The 15,646-nt window shown below is 34.4% G+C and overlaps 1 protein-coding gene across 1 annotated transcript in view; it reads left to right on the plus strand.

Annotated features, from left to right (window-relative positions):
* The first annotated feature begins 48 nt into the window (after positions 1-48).
* The window catches only part of LOC126829603 (protein diaphanous homolog 2-like), a 43,610-nt gene continuing 28,012 nt past the window's right edge, over positions 49-15,646 (plus strand). The window contains exons 1-6 of the mRNA XM_056102655.1: positions 49-915; positions 7,747-7,914; positions 10,146-10,247; positions 11,671-11,789; positions 12,671-12,739; positions 14,351-14,414. Of these exons, the coding sequence (XP_055958630.1) occupies positions 877-915; positions 7,747-7,914; positions 10,146-10,247; positions 11,671-11,789; positions 12,671-12,739; positions 14,351-14,414 (561 nt within the window). The 5' untranslated portion in view covers positions 49-876. The remainder of the gene's footprint in view (positions 916-7,746; positions 7,915-10,145; positions 10,248-11,670; positions 11,790-12,670; positions 12,740-14,350; positions 14,415-15,646) is intronic.

Here is a 15,646-nt window from a genome sequence, read left to right on the forward strand (position 1 = left end):
CCAAGTGTCTGCTACAGTTTATGAACTGGGTTAGGTTGCGCGTAATTTGGAGGAGATCTATTGATTGAAAAACTTAATTGATTACAACGTGGTCAAGTTTTAGTGTAAATGCATTAAACTAACAGTGATAGTAAAGCTGTCAACAAAAAAATAGTGTTTTTCGCCGTATTCAGTCCTGCACGTGAACAGGTGGCCGCCCAGATGTGACAGCAATTTTGATAGGCTGTGTCATGTCCTTATTGTGTACATATTGTAATGGCGGAAACAGTTGACTAAATCTAAATGGGAAGTGTAACTTCTGCGTTAACTTGAATTATATTCGTCGAGTTTCTTTCATTTAGGTACTGATGATTGTAAGAACTAACTAGTAACTAAACAATGTTTGATTTCTAAAGGTTATGATTAAACCAACGTCCAAAGAACCCCAAAAGTGTCAAAAATCGAGATCTCTTTATCTTGACTCACCACCCTTCTCTTGAGTTTAAATTGGATGACTTGATCAAGATATAATAATATATTATAAATATAGTTGATACTTATGAAATGCATGATAACATGGGCAGTAATATCAAGTTGCTTAGTGGATGGGTTTTATATGGTACCCTGCATTTAATTTCTAATATACAACTTTCACTGAAAAGACCATCCACTTTTGTAGAACTTTGAAATAATAAAAACGACTGTTGTTATTTCGACAGTGTCAATGTCACTGAATGTGAAACCAATAACTGAGTAAGTTCGGAATTAAGCCTGTTGTAATCAATTATTTAATGAAGTGATTGGTAATTGGCATTGATATCCAGATAAAACTATAAAAGGCAAAGATAGATAGGATTGTAAATTTAAATAATTGGAAGGTAAAGCACAGGAATCAAAATGGATAAGAAAGACTCAAAAGATAAAAGAAATAGTTTTGTAAGTACCTGGTATTAATTATTATTTACACTTTATCACTTTATGTATTTTTATTCTGTTTTATTTGTAATGAAGTACATTGATGAACGAGGCAAGTTAAGCGTCAATGCAGGCCTACGACTGATGTAGTGTCATAGACTGGATCAACCATTACGGAACAAAATGCTTGATAACGATGAGAGGATCTGTCAAAACATGCTTTTAGAATAAAACCAGTGATTGTCTCCCATAAAAATTGTGTTATGTTAATGTGTTTCCCAATCGCTAAATGCCACTTAAAGATTATGGATCAACCAGATGTAAATAACTGCCATTCAATTTGTACTACTCTCATATTTCATCGACCTGATTAGAAATTGCAATAATACATTTTAAAACTGAATTTAAATCAGTTTAGGTTTTGACCCATTTTAGCTTCTGCAGGCCTACCTCATCACAACCTCAGTGTCTCGAGATGAGGAGGAAGGGGGTACCACACTAATATTTCTACCTAGTAGAGCTATATGTACATTATCATAAATCACAATGGCATTTACTGTGACATCATCGTATTTATGTAGGCTAAGCATTTTTGGTGAGTTCTTGTAGCTATGCCGATATGGAAACTTAAATACAATGTACATGACTGCAATGGATGTAGGCCAGGTGAACAGTCTTGACATAAATTGATCATATGCATACAAATGTAGTTCTTTGGATAAAGATGGTAGACCGTAGACCTCAAACCATGGACCTGTCTTATAAGGTACATAATGCTCAAACTGAAAGGTTATGGCTAAATGTGACAGAATGATGAATTATTTACACATTTATTTAGAAACTTACATGTATAGTAAAGATGCATTATGTAAGTTTTAGATAAAGAGCTAATGAAAATATTGAAAATTTCAGTCAAATTACTATATTCTGACCACAGTTATATATATGGGTATTTGAAGTTTTCACAGTATAGCCTCAATAAGTCTTGATTATCTATTTTTACATTCAATTATTAAATGGCGATTGTGTTTTAATCCATTCAAAATCACAACCATCCGATGAACTAGAGATTTGATTATGGGCTTGTCAATGTCATGTGAATAAATGCCTAATCAATTTAAAGCCAAAACAAAGACCTACAATGGAAGATTTAGCTCTAATTTGTAAAATTGAATCATTTGATATGAAGTACATGTAACTGTAAGTGCAAGTCATCCTGAAATATTAATAACCATGGCTCATAATGTATGATATTGGTAGGCTAATAAACTTGGTTTACTAGTACTACCCTGTCTGTAAAATGGCAATGGCATGCCTCTTATTTCTCTGATGCTGATACATGTATCTCAGTACTAGTCAGTAGACTGTGGTGCTACATGTACCTTGCCAAAAAGCCTACCATCCAAAATAATCCAAACACTCCAGAAGATATTTACATATTATACCAAATACTCCAGAAGATATTTACATGTATATTATACCAAAATCTAGGAGAGTGAGTACTGTACACTTACTGACAGTGACAGGGAATGCTTGGTAATTGGCAGTTGTACGACATTGTAACTATTGATCAGCCTTAATATTTTGGTGTAAAATGCAAACTAATTAGCAATTGTTTAATTGGTAGGCTATAAAATATTGTATGTTCTTCTTCAATTATTGGGGGGGTTGGATGGCTGAATGGTTAGCGCGCGCGCTGTATCATAAAGTCTGTCATTGAGTCGACTGGCGTGGTTTCGAATCCCCGGTTGTACGTGGCAAGGAGTAGGGTCGCCTGTCCAACCTCGTGGGTTTTCTCCGGGGCCTCCGGTTTCCTCCCACTGCTAAAGACCCTTACGCGCAAGCGAATTATGTAAATAAAATTAAACCATATGTTAGTCCCGAAATGACCTAGTTTGTGTCGAGTGGACGTTAAACCCCATTTCTCTCTCTCTCTCTCTTCAATTATTGTTTAACATTCACTTCCACCGAGGGTGATATCACAGACAAGTTGTCTTATTTTACTATGTTCAGGGCCCTTATTCACGAAAACTTAAACTAAGATACAATCAAAATTTGAAGAAATACTGCAATTCGATTGGCTGACCAGTAAAATCAATTTGCATATATCCAATGAAGTTGCAGTATTTCTTAAAATTTCGGTTGTAACTTAGTTTAAGTTTTCGTGAATAAGGGCCCAGCGCACACACAGAGGTCTTTCCTGTGGGAGAAAACCGGAGTAAACCTACGAGGTTCAGAAGGGACCTCTATCTTCAAGCCACACACGGTCACACCAGGGGTTAAAACCACGACTACAACTAGTAACTACTACAAGCCAGGGGTGACGACCAGCTGGAGGTCGAAGCGCGACACTAGGCCATCCCAACCACCTATATTGTATGTGTAGATAGACGTGTTCATATGACAATCCAGAATGTTAGTTGTAATGTAAATTATGCTATAGATGAGGAAATAATTCTAACATTTATCTAAAATTAATTTAATAAATTGTTTTTCTTTTCATAAACTTCTTGTCATCAGTAAATTAGCTTACATTCTTACATGAAACTGTGTTAACATCAGATCATCTTTACAGTAAAGATGATCTGATATTAACAGTTTCATGTATGCATCATGTTCTTTTAAGCTAGCTGAACCCATTCGGCCAAATCACCGCTGAAATTCGTCTAGTCTGTCCAGAGGCCGAATTAGAATTCGCCTGTATCAAACATGTTTGCTATATTTGGGCACATTTTCATTCGCCGCGTGTATATGTGCCTAGTGTGCCTGGCTTGCCGAAGACACCGCCTGATTGTAGAATTCATTAGCCAATCACTGATGTTGAGAAAGTGACATAATTTCTTGAAGACAAAATGGCTGCTATCATGGCTTCATAACCGCCAACGTCTTTTCGGCCAATTCTCAAACAAGATTGATAAAGAAAAAATCTGTTTTTGTCCAGACACTACTATTCGCCCACCTCTTTCTATGCCGACGCATACAGCGTAAAATAAAAGAATCCCACTGCTGCAGCTATTTTTTTCTTTTTCTTGGTCATTGCCATGTTTAATTATGTGATATGAAAGGAGATGCGGAGAATTTGTCTAGAATGTCCACCCAGTCGTCATTTCGGTGCTGATTCCTTCAGCCAGAAATTAGCCTAGTGTGTCTGCCACTTTATTGATAACGTTCAAGATCAGATTTCTTTACATATTTTCTAACTTAGTGAAATAGATAAGTGAATTTAAAATATACATTATGCCAAATTTACGAATGTCTGTAAGTACATGTATTTACATGTAGTATAAAAATGTCTTCTTTTTTTTTACGCCACAGAGTTACACTCTGTACATGTATATACACACAGATAAGTTGTATTTGTTTATTTATATATAACACATCTAAAAGTATGACATAATTTATTTGGGATCGAGTTAAATCCATACATGTATAGTGTTTTTCACACATGATAAATTATGTTATGTTTTTGAAATGTTAATGATAAACTACATGTACATGTAGTCTACATGTAATAGAAAGAGTTCTTTATTCTTGATTTAAAATAAATGGATCATAAGAAAATATAATATTATTTTGTTTTAGAATATTAGTGAAATACATGTATAACAGTGGCTAAGGGGGAAAAAAGTGGCCTTCAGCTTGTATTTGAAATATGACCATCATGTCTCAATTACGTCCAAATGTTATGTACATTTATAGTGCTGACTTACATGTTGAAAACATCATCACGATAGCCATTTAACCTGTCCCATCTATGCCTTACTAATCAAGTACCAATTTAGATCATTCTGGTTAATTCAGACATTTCACAGGTGTACTCTTAAGTGTCTTGAAATGAAATGAAATGAAATGAAATGGAGTTTAACGTCCTACTATTCTGCTCCTAACCTGGGCTAATGAAGACGGGCATACGCCATACAGTGTGCTATGAGGGAAATTTTGCCCGGACAGCGGCACTACGGCCTACTCTTATATCGAATTCCAACTGCCAAGGGATCTTTTACGTGCATTCCAATGTATACACGGGACATTGGTTTTCCGTCTCATCCGAAGGACTAGACAGCTATCCTTGTCAGGCCCTCCGTCCTGCATCACTGACAAGGGGGAACCACGCCGGAAAATCTGGATGAACTTTCTCGGCCAATGCAGGGATCGAACACCCGACCTCCAGGCTAGCGAGCTAGCGTCTTACCCACTTAGCCACGTGATCCCCTTTAAGTGTCTTGAACAGCCAGTTACCACAAAATGGATGCTAGTACATGTACTATCCAAAACCAATATTCACTGTATTCCAAGCGAAGACAATATAAGTTAGAGCAAGAAATATAATCTATTCACGGAAATTTCATATATTTGAAACTGTGATTTCAAATAATACCAATCCTCAGTTTTCTGTACTACATGTACTGTACATGTACCAGTTGGGGGTAGGCTTTTTGACTAGCAATCACATTGTGGCTGGATAAACCTCTTTGACAACTGTCAGACATGCCAAGGTATTTCTCTATTATATAAGCACTGATTTACAATTACATTAAAAGCCTTATGTTTCAAGACACAGTGGAAACTTTGATTGCCATTTTAACATATATTTGGGAGATTGCAGACAATATATTTAGTATGGTACCCAACTTGTAAATAATTGCAATCCACTAACAATGTAAAATTTTATGGATACACAGTTACCGAGTTTATTCTATGCGACGTTTCAACAAGGAAACTCTTGTCTTTATCAAGCAAATGATATTAGTCGATGAATATATTGAGTGGACAAGAGTAATCGATAATGCAAGGAAAACAGTAAATATATTAATTCAATAAACCCAAGTTAAACCGTAAAGTGGGACTTGATATACTACCAAGGGCTTATGACCAACTTATACATTGCCCCTTACCCCCCACCCTCTGTTATTTATATCCATACTGTCCACGTCAGTACCCTCTCACTTATCTAAGTTTACAGTCTAAATGCAAAAACTTAGAGATGTTATTTTTAATATTTTTCAGTTTATTGAATTAATATATTTACGGTTTCCTTTGCGTTATGGATTACTTTTTTCTACTCAATATTACCCCCCCCCCCCCCAACACACATTCTCTTTTAATTATTGTTTATCTATGACTTTGGTTAATTTGTTTCCCATTAATAACGGTGTTGATGATCAATCTGAGTTAATTAACAGGATCCCCCCCCCCCCCTCTAAATCATGCGAATTGTTGAAATAAAATGAAACCATATTTTAGTCAGGAAATGACCTAGTTTGTGTCGAGTGGACGTTAAACCCCATTTCTCTCTCTCTCCCCTAATCAAAGGTGTTAAGTAGTTCAGTGTTATTCTTGTTGCATATTCTGTATACGATTGTCTACTATTCACATATTTATATCGTTTACTTGATAAAGACGAGAGTTTCCTGGTTGAAACATATTATACATGGAGTAATATTAATAAACCCAGTAATTGTGTATCCATAAAATTGTACCTTGTGTTTATATATTCAATTACTAAATGCCTAGCAGAGAAATTCCAATCCAATTGAATATCAGTTCCAAAATTCTCTAAAAATCAATATTCAGGTACATTATGTAGTGTAGATCTATGTAAAATGTAACATAATTTAATGAAATCATTGTGAATTATTGATAAATGAATGAATTTATTGTAGTAATAAATCATTGAGAGACTTTTTGTACCAGCACTTTAAATAGGTGTGATATCAGTAGTATTACTATTACTATATGTTATTTAAGGTATGCTGACAACCAAGTTGAAATTGTATTATTCGTTGTTCTATTTTGAGAATGACCTGATTGGGATAAACAAATAATCAAAGCTTGAGTTCTTGGAGTTTGTTCAATGTCCTTAAGATATTATAAACAATGTCTGTAGCAGTCTTGTCCTATTTGGGTAAAAGATAAAGTTGTTGATTTCATTGATTTTAAATGTTGATTTTTGTAGTTGGATGACAATCTGTCTTCATTGAAAATTGTATGGAGTACAATTGTATGCCAGTCTTTGGCATCTGTTTATTCCAGTCTACTCCAGTAGTCTTCCCTTGAGGAATATGTTTAGCCTTGTTTGTCCAGTCACTTCATTACAAATGGTGCATCTTGGCACGTGATTCGTGTGCCAAGTTTAAAATTTTCACCGTGTCTTAAATATGGGATACCAGAAACCCATCTTTTAACTGTAAGATAACAACATCAATTTGGATTTAAATTGACCAATAAGTCGTGTTTGCAATGTCGAAGACTGTGGATGATACTGAGTTAAAGATTTAGCTACTATACAATACATGTAGTTAAAAACTAGATTATGTAAATGGAATATGCTGAAAATTTCAGTCAAATTGCTTCACTCTAAGCTGAGAAAATCTTGCTTTGAAATCTCTGTAGCCTCGAATGTCATTGCTACCACTGTCACGATAATTAACAAAATCTTGATTATCCATTTTTGCATTTAATCATCAACAGATGTTGAACAGCAGATCGGATTCAAATTCAATGAAAATCTGACACATAAGATGGCATTGAGAATTGATTATGGTCTTTTCATGTTAAATAATGTCTAATTAATAGTTTATATAACATTTCAGGTCTAAAGAAAGACCTGCAATAGGCAGATTTAGCTCTTGCATAATGCATGTTTAATTAATTTAATATATTTTCCTGTTCTGGAACTACATATATGCTATGACATAATGTCATTATCTTGTACTATATTATGGCCTGAAGAGGTTTAAGTGAACTGAAAATGTTAGCTTAAAACATGTGTTGATTTCTTTTTTCTATGTAATTTTTTTTATATACACATGGAAATCTTTAGTTTTTATTACCATTTGATATATATTTCAGTTTGATAAAGTGGGAGGGACATTTAGAATGGGTAAAGAAAGAAATAAACCAAAGAGTGTATCCAGCTATCCTAAAGGTGGTTTTCAAGATGATGATGGTGGTTTTACACCAGATCCCTTTTCACAGATGACTGATAAAGACATAAATGAAAAATTTGAAAAACTGTTGGTGAGTTTCAGTTTTTGTACAATTGATCATCGGTGGGAAATCAAAAGGTTGTATCTTGCAACGAAAGAAAAAACCCTTGTTGACTGCCCGGACGACATTGCTGTCGTGGACATACATATATATGTTTCATTGCCTGGCATCTTACATGTATCTTTAAAATCTTTGTGGATGCTCTAGAGGTAAAAGTTATCATCCGATTGACTTTAAATTTATACAGTGTTTATGGTCATGCTTCACATACCTTTTTTACAGAAAAATTTGAGAAATTGTGATAAATACATCATTTTGCGTATGACACTTTTGAAGTGACGTTTTTGTACTATATCATAATTCTTAATATTTGTTTTTATCTTCTTATCTTAGTAGTTAACATTATACTGGTAGTACTCTTATTAATTAAAAGAGAGAGAGAAATGGGGTTTAATGTCCACTTGGCACAAACTAGGTCATTTCGGGACTAACATATGGTTCAATTATATTTCCATAATTTGCATGCACGTAGGGGTCTTTAGCAGTGGGAGGAAACCGGAGGACCCGGAGAAAACCCACGAGGTTGGACAGGCGACCCTACTCCCTTATTAATTAAAGTCTTACTTGATTGTGTAAAATGAGACAGAATGTTGTTAATTAAATGGGCAAATTAGCTTTATACCAATGACAGTCTTTTCTTTGAACCTAGCAGTTTGTTATTTACTATTCTGGGTAATAGTAAATACTACTTGTTTCTTATTTATGTACAGACGAAGTTTGGCATGTAGGAACTAAAGTAACCCCCTGTAACCCTGTTTACATTTGCATAATATTGATCTGTCATCCCGGATAAACAAATAACAATATAAAAAGGCTATACACAGGCCGATATTATTGTATATCACAATTATTTCACAAATAAACAGAATGTTGCATATTGCCGCAATATATAGTTATATCGCAGTATGAATACTGAAATATTGTAATGTTGAAAATAGCAGATATCAACCATCCTTGCCATACAATTTCCCGTGAGGGAAATTTTGCCCTGACAGCGACCATTCCTGCCTGCTGTTCATCGAATTCCAGCTGTCAGGAGTGGGTTGTTTTACGAGCACCCCAACGTGTACATGATACCTTACCTTGATGTCCATCCCATCCAAATGGCTAGATGTAGTTCTGACAGTGACAGGCTGAACGCACACTGAACAATTAATTCGGGGGCACTTTCTCAGTCAACACTGGGTAGAACCTGGGACCTGGTTAGTGAGCCAATATCTTACTCACTAGGCCATTGTGGCTACCATTTGCTAATAAAATGCTTCATCCATAAAATATATTAGTTTTTATTTGCCCAAATTGAAATGTGGTTGTATATTGTCTCACACTATCTATCCATCCATCAGACTTCCACAATTGCATGTGGACATTCTAGAGGCTAAAGATATTATCCGATTAACTTGGAATTTATACACAGTGACTATGATCATGATACATGTACCTGTATGTAGCCTTTCGATTTTCAGCCATCTTTGATAATTAATACCAGAATAATGGTTCTTGATCACTTTGATAAATCTTATGGACACTCTAGTCTAGAGACTAAAGCTATTATCCGATTGACTTTAAATTTATACACAGTGTTTATTGCTATGGGATGAAGAAGCTGATTGATTTTTGATAATTACTGACAGAGTTATGGCCCTTTTAAAAAAAAGCTTTTATGCATTCTAGAGGCTAAAGTTAATATCTGATTGACTTCAAATTGATTTTCATTAATTTTCAATGATTTCCGATAATTTCTACCAAAGTTATGGACCTAGATCCCCTTAAAAAATCTTGTGGATGCTCCAGAGACTAAATTTATCATACGATTGATATTAGATTTATACACAGTGTTTAAGGTCATGAGACAACGAAACTTATTGATTTACAATGGTTTCTGGTAAATATTAACAGAGATATGGCCCTTGATTTTCAATGATTTCTGATAATAGAACAGCTAAATTCATGATATTACATGTTTGTATACAAACATTAGAAACGTAATGATTTCTGATAACTTAATGTGTTGTTACTCTTAATCAGATTTTAGTGTGTTGTAAATGTTTTCATTACCTAACCGAAAAAAGAAAAAAATATAGGACAACCATATTACAGCACCAGGTATCCCCTAAATTTAGATCAGCATTTTAATCAGATAGAAAATGAATAAACTTGATATTTCATGTTGAATATAATGTTGATGTTATGTATTGTAGGATGACATGAATTTAACAGAAGAGAAAAAGGCTCCATTAAGACAGAGAGACGTAAAATTAAAACGTTCAATGCTTTCTATGCACTACAAAGGGGCCACTAAGGTAATGGTTTGATTAGTAATTGCAATACTCTTTAAATGTAATGTTACTGTAGTTTACTAAATGTTTTAGAGGTTTGTAAATTGTTATTATTAGTCAAGAAAATGCAGAAAGTTATTGGGTTGGAATCATTTCAGTTCTTAATATTATCTGAAATACTTCAGAAATTCTCCTCCTTACATACAGAGTTGATAAACTTTGCCATTGTCAGTACCTAACTCTTTAGCACTTGGACTGCCCCAAACAACACAGAGAACTATTTTCATGACTGGGGGTGGGTGGGGTGGTTTGCTGTGCTTTATTGAACAGTTTGGGACTGCTCAGGGATATAACACGGTATGAAATTTATCATTTTTCGATAATTTTATTCAAGGAACTGGGGTAGTCTTTCACAACATGGCTTAGCCAAACAGAAGAAGATGTTCAAAATGTCTCTGAATCTTAATTTCTAGATTCCAAAGGAAAAGTTTTAAAAAAATATCAGATATAGAATATGCGTGTTTTCCACCTCGTTTGAAATATTAACAGAAATATTTGTGGGTAATTTTTGTTTCCAATTTAATTTTTGATTAACTTTTGTAAATTCCATTAAAATAAAAAACTTATGAAATCAGAGAAATAGTTTGTTTTATGAGATTACTGGGTTACTGATAATCTTGTTAAAACAATTCTAATAAAAAAACAGGATGAGCAATGATCAAAGTTGTATATTATTTATTAACACTACTGAATAGTGTTGAAACTACTATTCGGATATTCGTTAACAGATACAAAATAAGGGTTATCCGAATCATTTTACTATCCGTTTACTATTCGTTACAATATATTCTGACATCCTGTATGCTCTATCTCTATAATTAGCCATTTTTCCATCTGATTACTTTGAAATTTTCATCAATGCAATTGATCACGTACGCAGCTCTGAGCATAAATGTCAACATTATGCGTATTAATTAGTGGAATTTCACGTCTCCGAATTATCCGAATAGTATTCGGATAGCCAAGAAAAGTATTCGGATCACAAATCTCGATCCGATTTTCAACACTACTACTGAATCAGAGATTGATTCTAAACAAGTTTGTGGTAATAAGAGTTCAAAGCGTTGATTTCCATTTGAGATCATGTTCCGATAATGCCGTAATCACTGAGAGAAATAAAAAAAAAAGCAATCCTAGATTGGGCCTTTGGTGAGAGATGGTGCGTGAGAGGAACAGTGCATGTCAAATGTGAAGGTCTGCTAGAATCAATAAACATGGTATAGTATACATTACATGTTAATAGAGGTTTCTCATTGTTACATGATAACAATAACCTCAGTTACCATGACTGGCTGAGCTTTACCATTATTACACGATAGCAAAAAAAATCAGTTAACATGACTGACTGCACATTACCTTATACAAAATGTTTATTCTTTTTTTTAAGCCTGATAAAGAAACACCACAAGAATTTATACAAGAATTACAAAATGCTGATTTAAAAGGAGATAAAAGATTGCGAGTTTTAGAATCATTGCGTGTTTCTTTAACTAGTAATCCTGTCAGGTTAGTTTTATTGATTTAAAAATAATTGTATTGTAACCATCCATGTATAAAACAATGCATTTTACTGTAGATAGTTGAAGATGCAATATATTTTTATGCAGAAGTATTTTGTCGACGATGTCCTGACGTTTGTTCACATTTCTTTGTGGACACCCTACAGGTCACAATTTCTATCCAATTTTGAAGAAAATTGAAATGTAGGTTATATTTCAAAGATCTTGATTCCTTTTGATATTGACGCATGTTGGACTGTAACATCCTGGATTATGGCCCCTGAATGTACAAAAAATAACTGTGGTGATAAAAGTTTCAGTGCTGCTGCACCTCTACTGTGGAATCAGTTGCCAGTAAACATTTTAAAGAGAATCTCAAACTTTCACATTTCTTTAATCACAACTAAAAACTCATTTGTTTCAACTCTATTATACAGAACCGAACTTTTTAATCAAATATACAACTGATTGAATACAATTCTAGCTGGGTTTGTGTCAGACTTTTACCATGTGTACTAAATAATATTCTCCGTTTTTTGTTTATATCTTTTATTTTATGGATTAATGTGTTGTGATTGTTGTAATTTTATATTAGTTGTACTTTTGTAAAGCGCCCGAGAGCAGCTCGCTGAGTTGAATTGTTGGCGCTATATTTATCAATTATTATTAAATGTAGTGCTTTGCGCATGCTTATATGGATGGATTAATTTATCGCATTATAAATATACATTATTATTATTATTTTTAGCTTTTTCTCTATCCATCTCTTGCAAAATATGGGCATATCTTGTATGGCAACCACTTGTTGAAATTCAATGTGAAGCATTGGGACAATGTGTGGATGAGGCCTTATTTGTACCGATCGTCTTGTATTGATTTATATTACAGTTGGGTACAAGAATTTGGAGAAAAAGGATTTAATGGAATATTAAGAAATTTAACATACTGCTGTGATTCGTAAGTATTAAGGATTAATCATGCCTCTAATTATGGCCATTGCCTTTTACGCAAAGAGATTAAAATGGGTCTCTCCGTCTGCATATCACACTTTTTGGGACACAATACCTATCCTTCTAATTGAGATAGAATGTTTAAACTTGGTGTAGGTGTAAGCAGAGATAAGCAATTTGATTGGTTGATGCTCCGAGGAACGATAACATTAGTTCTAATTAAAGATACATTATGGGAGATAAGATAAAGAGATGGCAGTTCTCGCTATAATAGTTAAAAACTAGATAGTGTAAAGGTAATTTGCTAAAAATTTCAGTCAAATTGATCCACTATGAGCCGAGAAAGAAGCGGGTGAAATTTTTGCATAGTCTCGGTCATCATTACTAAAATCATTAATATAAACAGCATAGTCTCGATTATCCACTTTTCTTGATTTAATTATCAATAGCCGTTAGCGGCATATAGGAATCTAATCCAGCCAACATCGAAGGCTAGCCTTGACATCAAGAGTTTATTATGGTCTGGATAAGTTAATTAATGTCTAATTGATAATTTAGATAACATTTCAGGCCTAAAGAAAGACTTGTAATAAGCAGATTTTGCTCTTGCATAATGCATGTTTAAGTGAGAGTGATGAAACCTGGTATATAGTTTCATTACATCAATAACTTGACTAAGTTTGATAATGAGCATTTTCTACTCGGGGTAAGTAGAGCAATAAGCATTTTCTGCTTAGGGTAAGCAGAGATAAGCAGTTTGATTGGTTGATGCTTTGGGACACTATGACTTTGGTTCTAATTAAGTGATACTTCAATCTGATTGGTTGAGACTGGAACACAATAACTCTCCTTCTAATTGAGGTAGAATGTTCAAGATCGGATTCAAGTCTGTTTAAAATCGGACCTATCAGATGGCATCGAGAGCTAATTATGGTCTTGTCATGTTAATAAATGTCTGATTAATAGTCTATGTAATATTTAAGGCCTAAAGAAAGACCTGCAATAGGCAGAATCAGCTCTTGCATAATGCCTGTTTAATAATTGAATTTTGTGAAAATACCCGTCAAAATGGCTTCTCCACTTTGCGCAAGTACCAGTAGTGTAAAAGCATGTAATACTATTTTGTGGACCCTCTAGAGGTCACAAATGTTTTATTCAATTTGGTTAAACCTAAATGTTTATTATCCCAAAAATCTGTTCTTTTCGATATTAGCACATACCAGACTATGACTTTCAGGATTTTTCTCCGACGTTGTTTCCCCTTGTCAGTGGTGCAGGACAGAGGGCCTGACAAGGACAGCTGTCAAGTCATTAGGATGGGACGAAAAACCAAGGTCCTATGTACACATTGGCACGCACGTAAAATATCTCTTGGCAGTTGGAATTTAAAATAAGAGTAGGCCATAGTTCGCTGCCCGGGCAAAATTTCCCTCATAGCACACTGTAAACCCCATTTCATTTCGACTTCCAGAATTATGGGACTTTGCGTAGATAATGTAAAAGCATGTAATACCAAGGTTTTTATCCAATTTTGATGAAATTTAAAATATATGGTTATATCCTGGAGGTCTCGGTCCCTATGTGAGTTATTATCATATGTTATTTATTTCATTATTAGTAAAGCTGAAAGAAGAAGTACATACGAGTGTGTGCGGTGTTTAAAGGCGTTTATGAACAACAAGGTTTGTCAATTCATTTTATTATATCTGTATCATGCTTTGAATGATTGGACACTTAATTTAACTCTTCCTGTCCACCTGCACTTACTATTATTGTATACCTTGTTTATCTTATCTCAGAATTGTTTTTCAACTAATTTATTTCTTTTTTAAATCCTTTTAATGTATTATTTAATTCTTAAAACCGCTGATAGCCATTTGCATTTATATGGCAATATATAATTTTCGCTGATAAAATTATTGTCAAACTGATTATTTAATATTTTGTTGAGAATATCAACAGAATCTGCCGGTTTTTGGATTCAGTCAGATTAAAAAGAGACCCATCAGAAGATATTAGTGAAGATTATAGGTGGTGATAGCTTGTTTTGACCATATCCCATTTACAATAGAGGATGCCAAATGTTGTAGATGTATTATGTCATCACCCCTGTCCGTCCTTGTTTCCATCCCTCCACCCGTTCAAATTTGTTTGTGGACACTTAAATATGTTTATATCCCAATGATCTCGGTTCCTTTGGATATTGGCGCAAATCGGACCGTAACTTCCTGGATTATTGCCTCTAATTGTACCAAAAAAAATAGTTTTTAACTTGAAGACCCTCTAGATAACGCAATTTTTGTGTATTTTAAAAACCGTACAATCAGATCACCATTACACCATAATCATAGTTGAGTTTGAATTTGGTGAAAATGGGACAGAAACTTTCCGTCAAAATGGCTGCTCCATTGATATGTATGTCAAGGTTGTAGCCCCTCTAGAAATTTGAAATATGTGTTAGGTACTTAGGGATGAAAAGATCTTGGATGAGTTTGATTTTGGTGTGCATCAGACCCTCCGTTCTGGAGTTATGCCCCCTTTTACACCAAATGTGAAATATGTACAAAGTTTCACATTGGGTTCATGTGAGGACGAACCCTCTAGAGTTAGCCCCCTTTTCCAAAAAGGTTCTGAATGCGATAAAGGCTACAATTTCTAACATATTTATTTCAAATTTGGTGCGTAGCATCCGGTTCATGAGAGGACAAACCATATCGATAGTCAGCGATCTGTGACATTCGGTTCCAAAGCCCTTTTCCGGAAACCTTGGTGCTACAGCTTTTAACAGCTTTATTCCTAATTCAGTGTGAAGCATTTGAACAATGAGAGGATGAGCCCTATTTCGCAGTTCTCCATGTCTATCTATTGCAAAATATTGACCTATCTTGCATGGCAAACGTTTGTTGGACAGATA

The sequence above is a fragment of the Patella vulgata genome, chromosome 8, assembly GCF_932274485.2.
Source record: "Patella vulgata chromosome 8, xgPatVulg1.2, whole genome shotgun sequence".
NCBI lineage: Eukaryota > Metazoa > Mollusca > Gastropoda > Patellidae > Patella > Patella vulgata.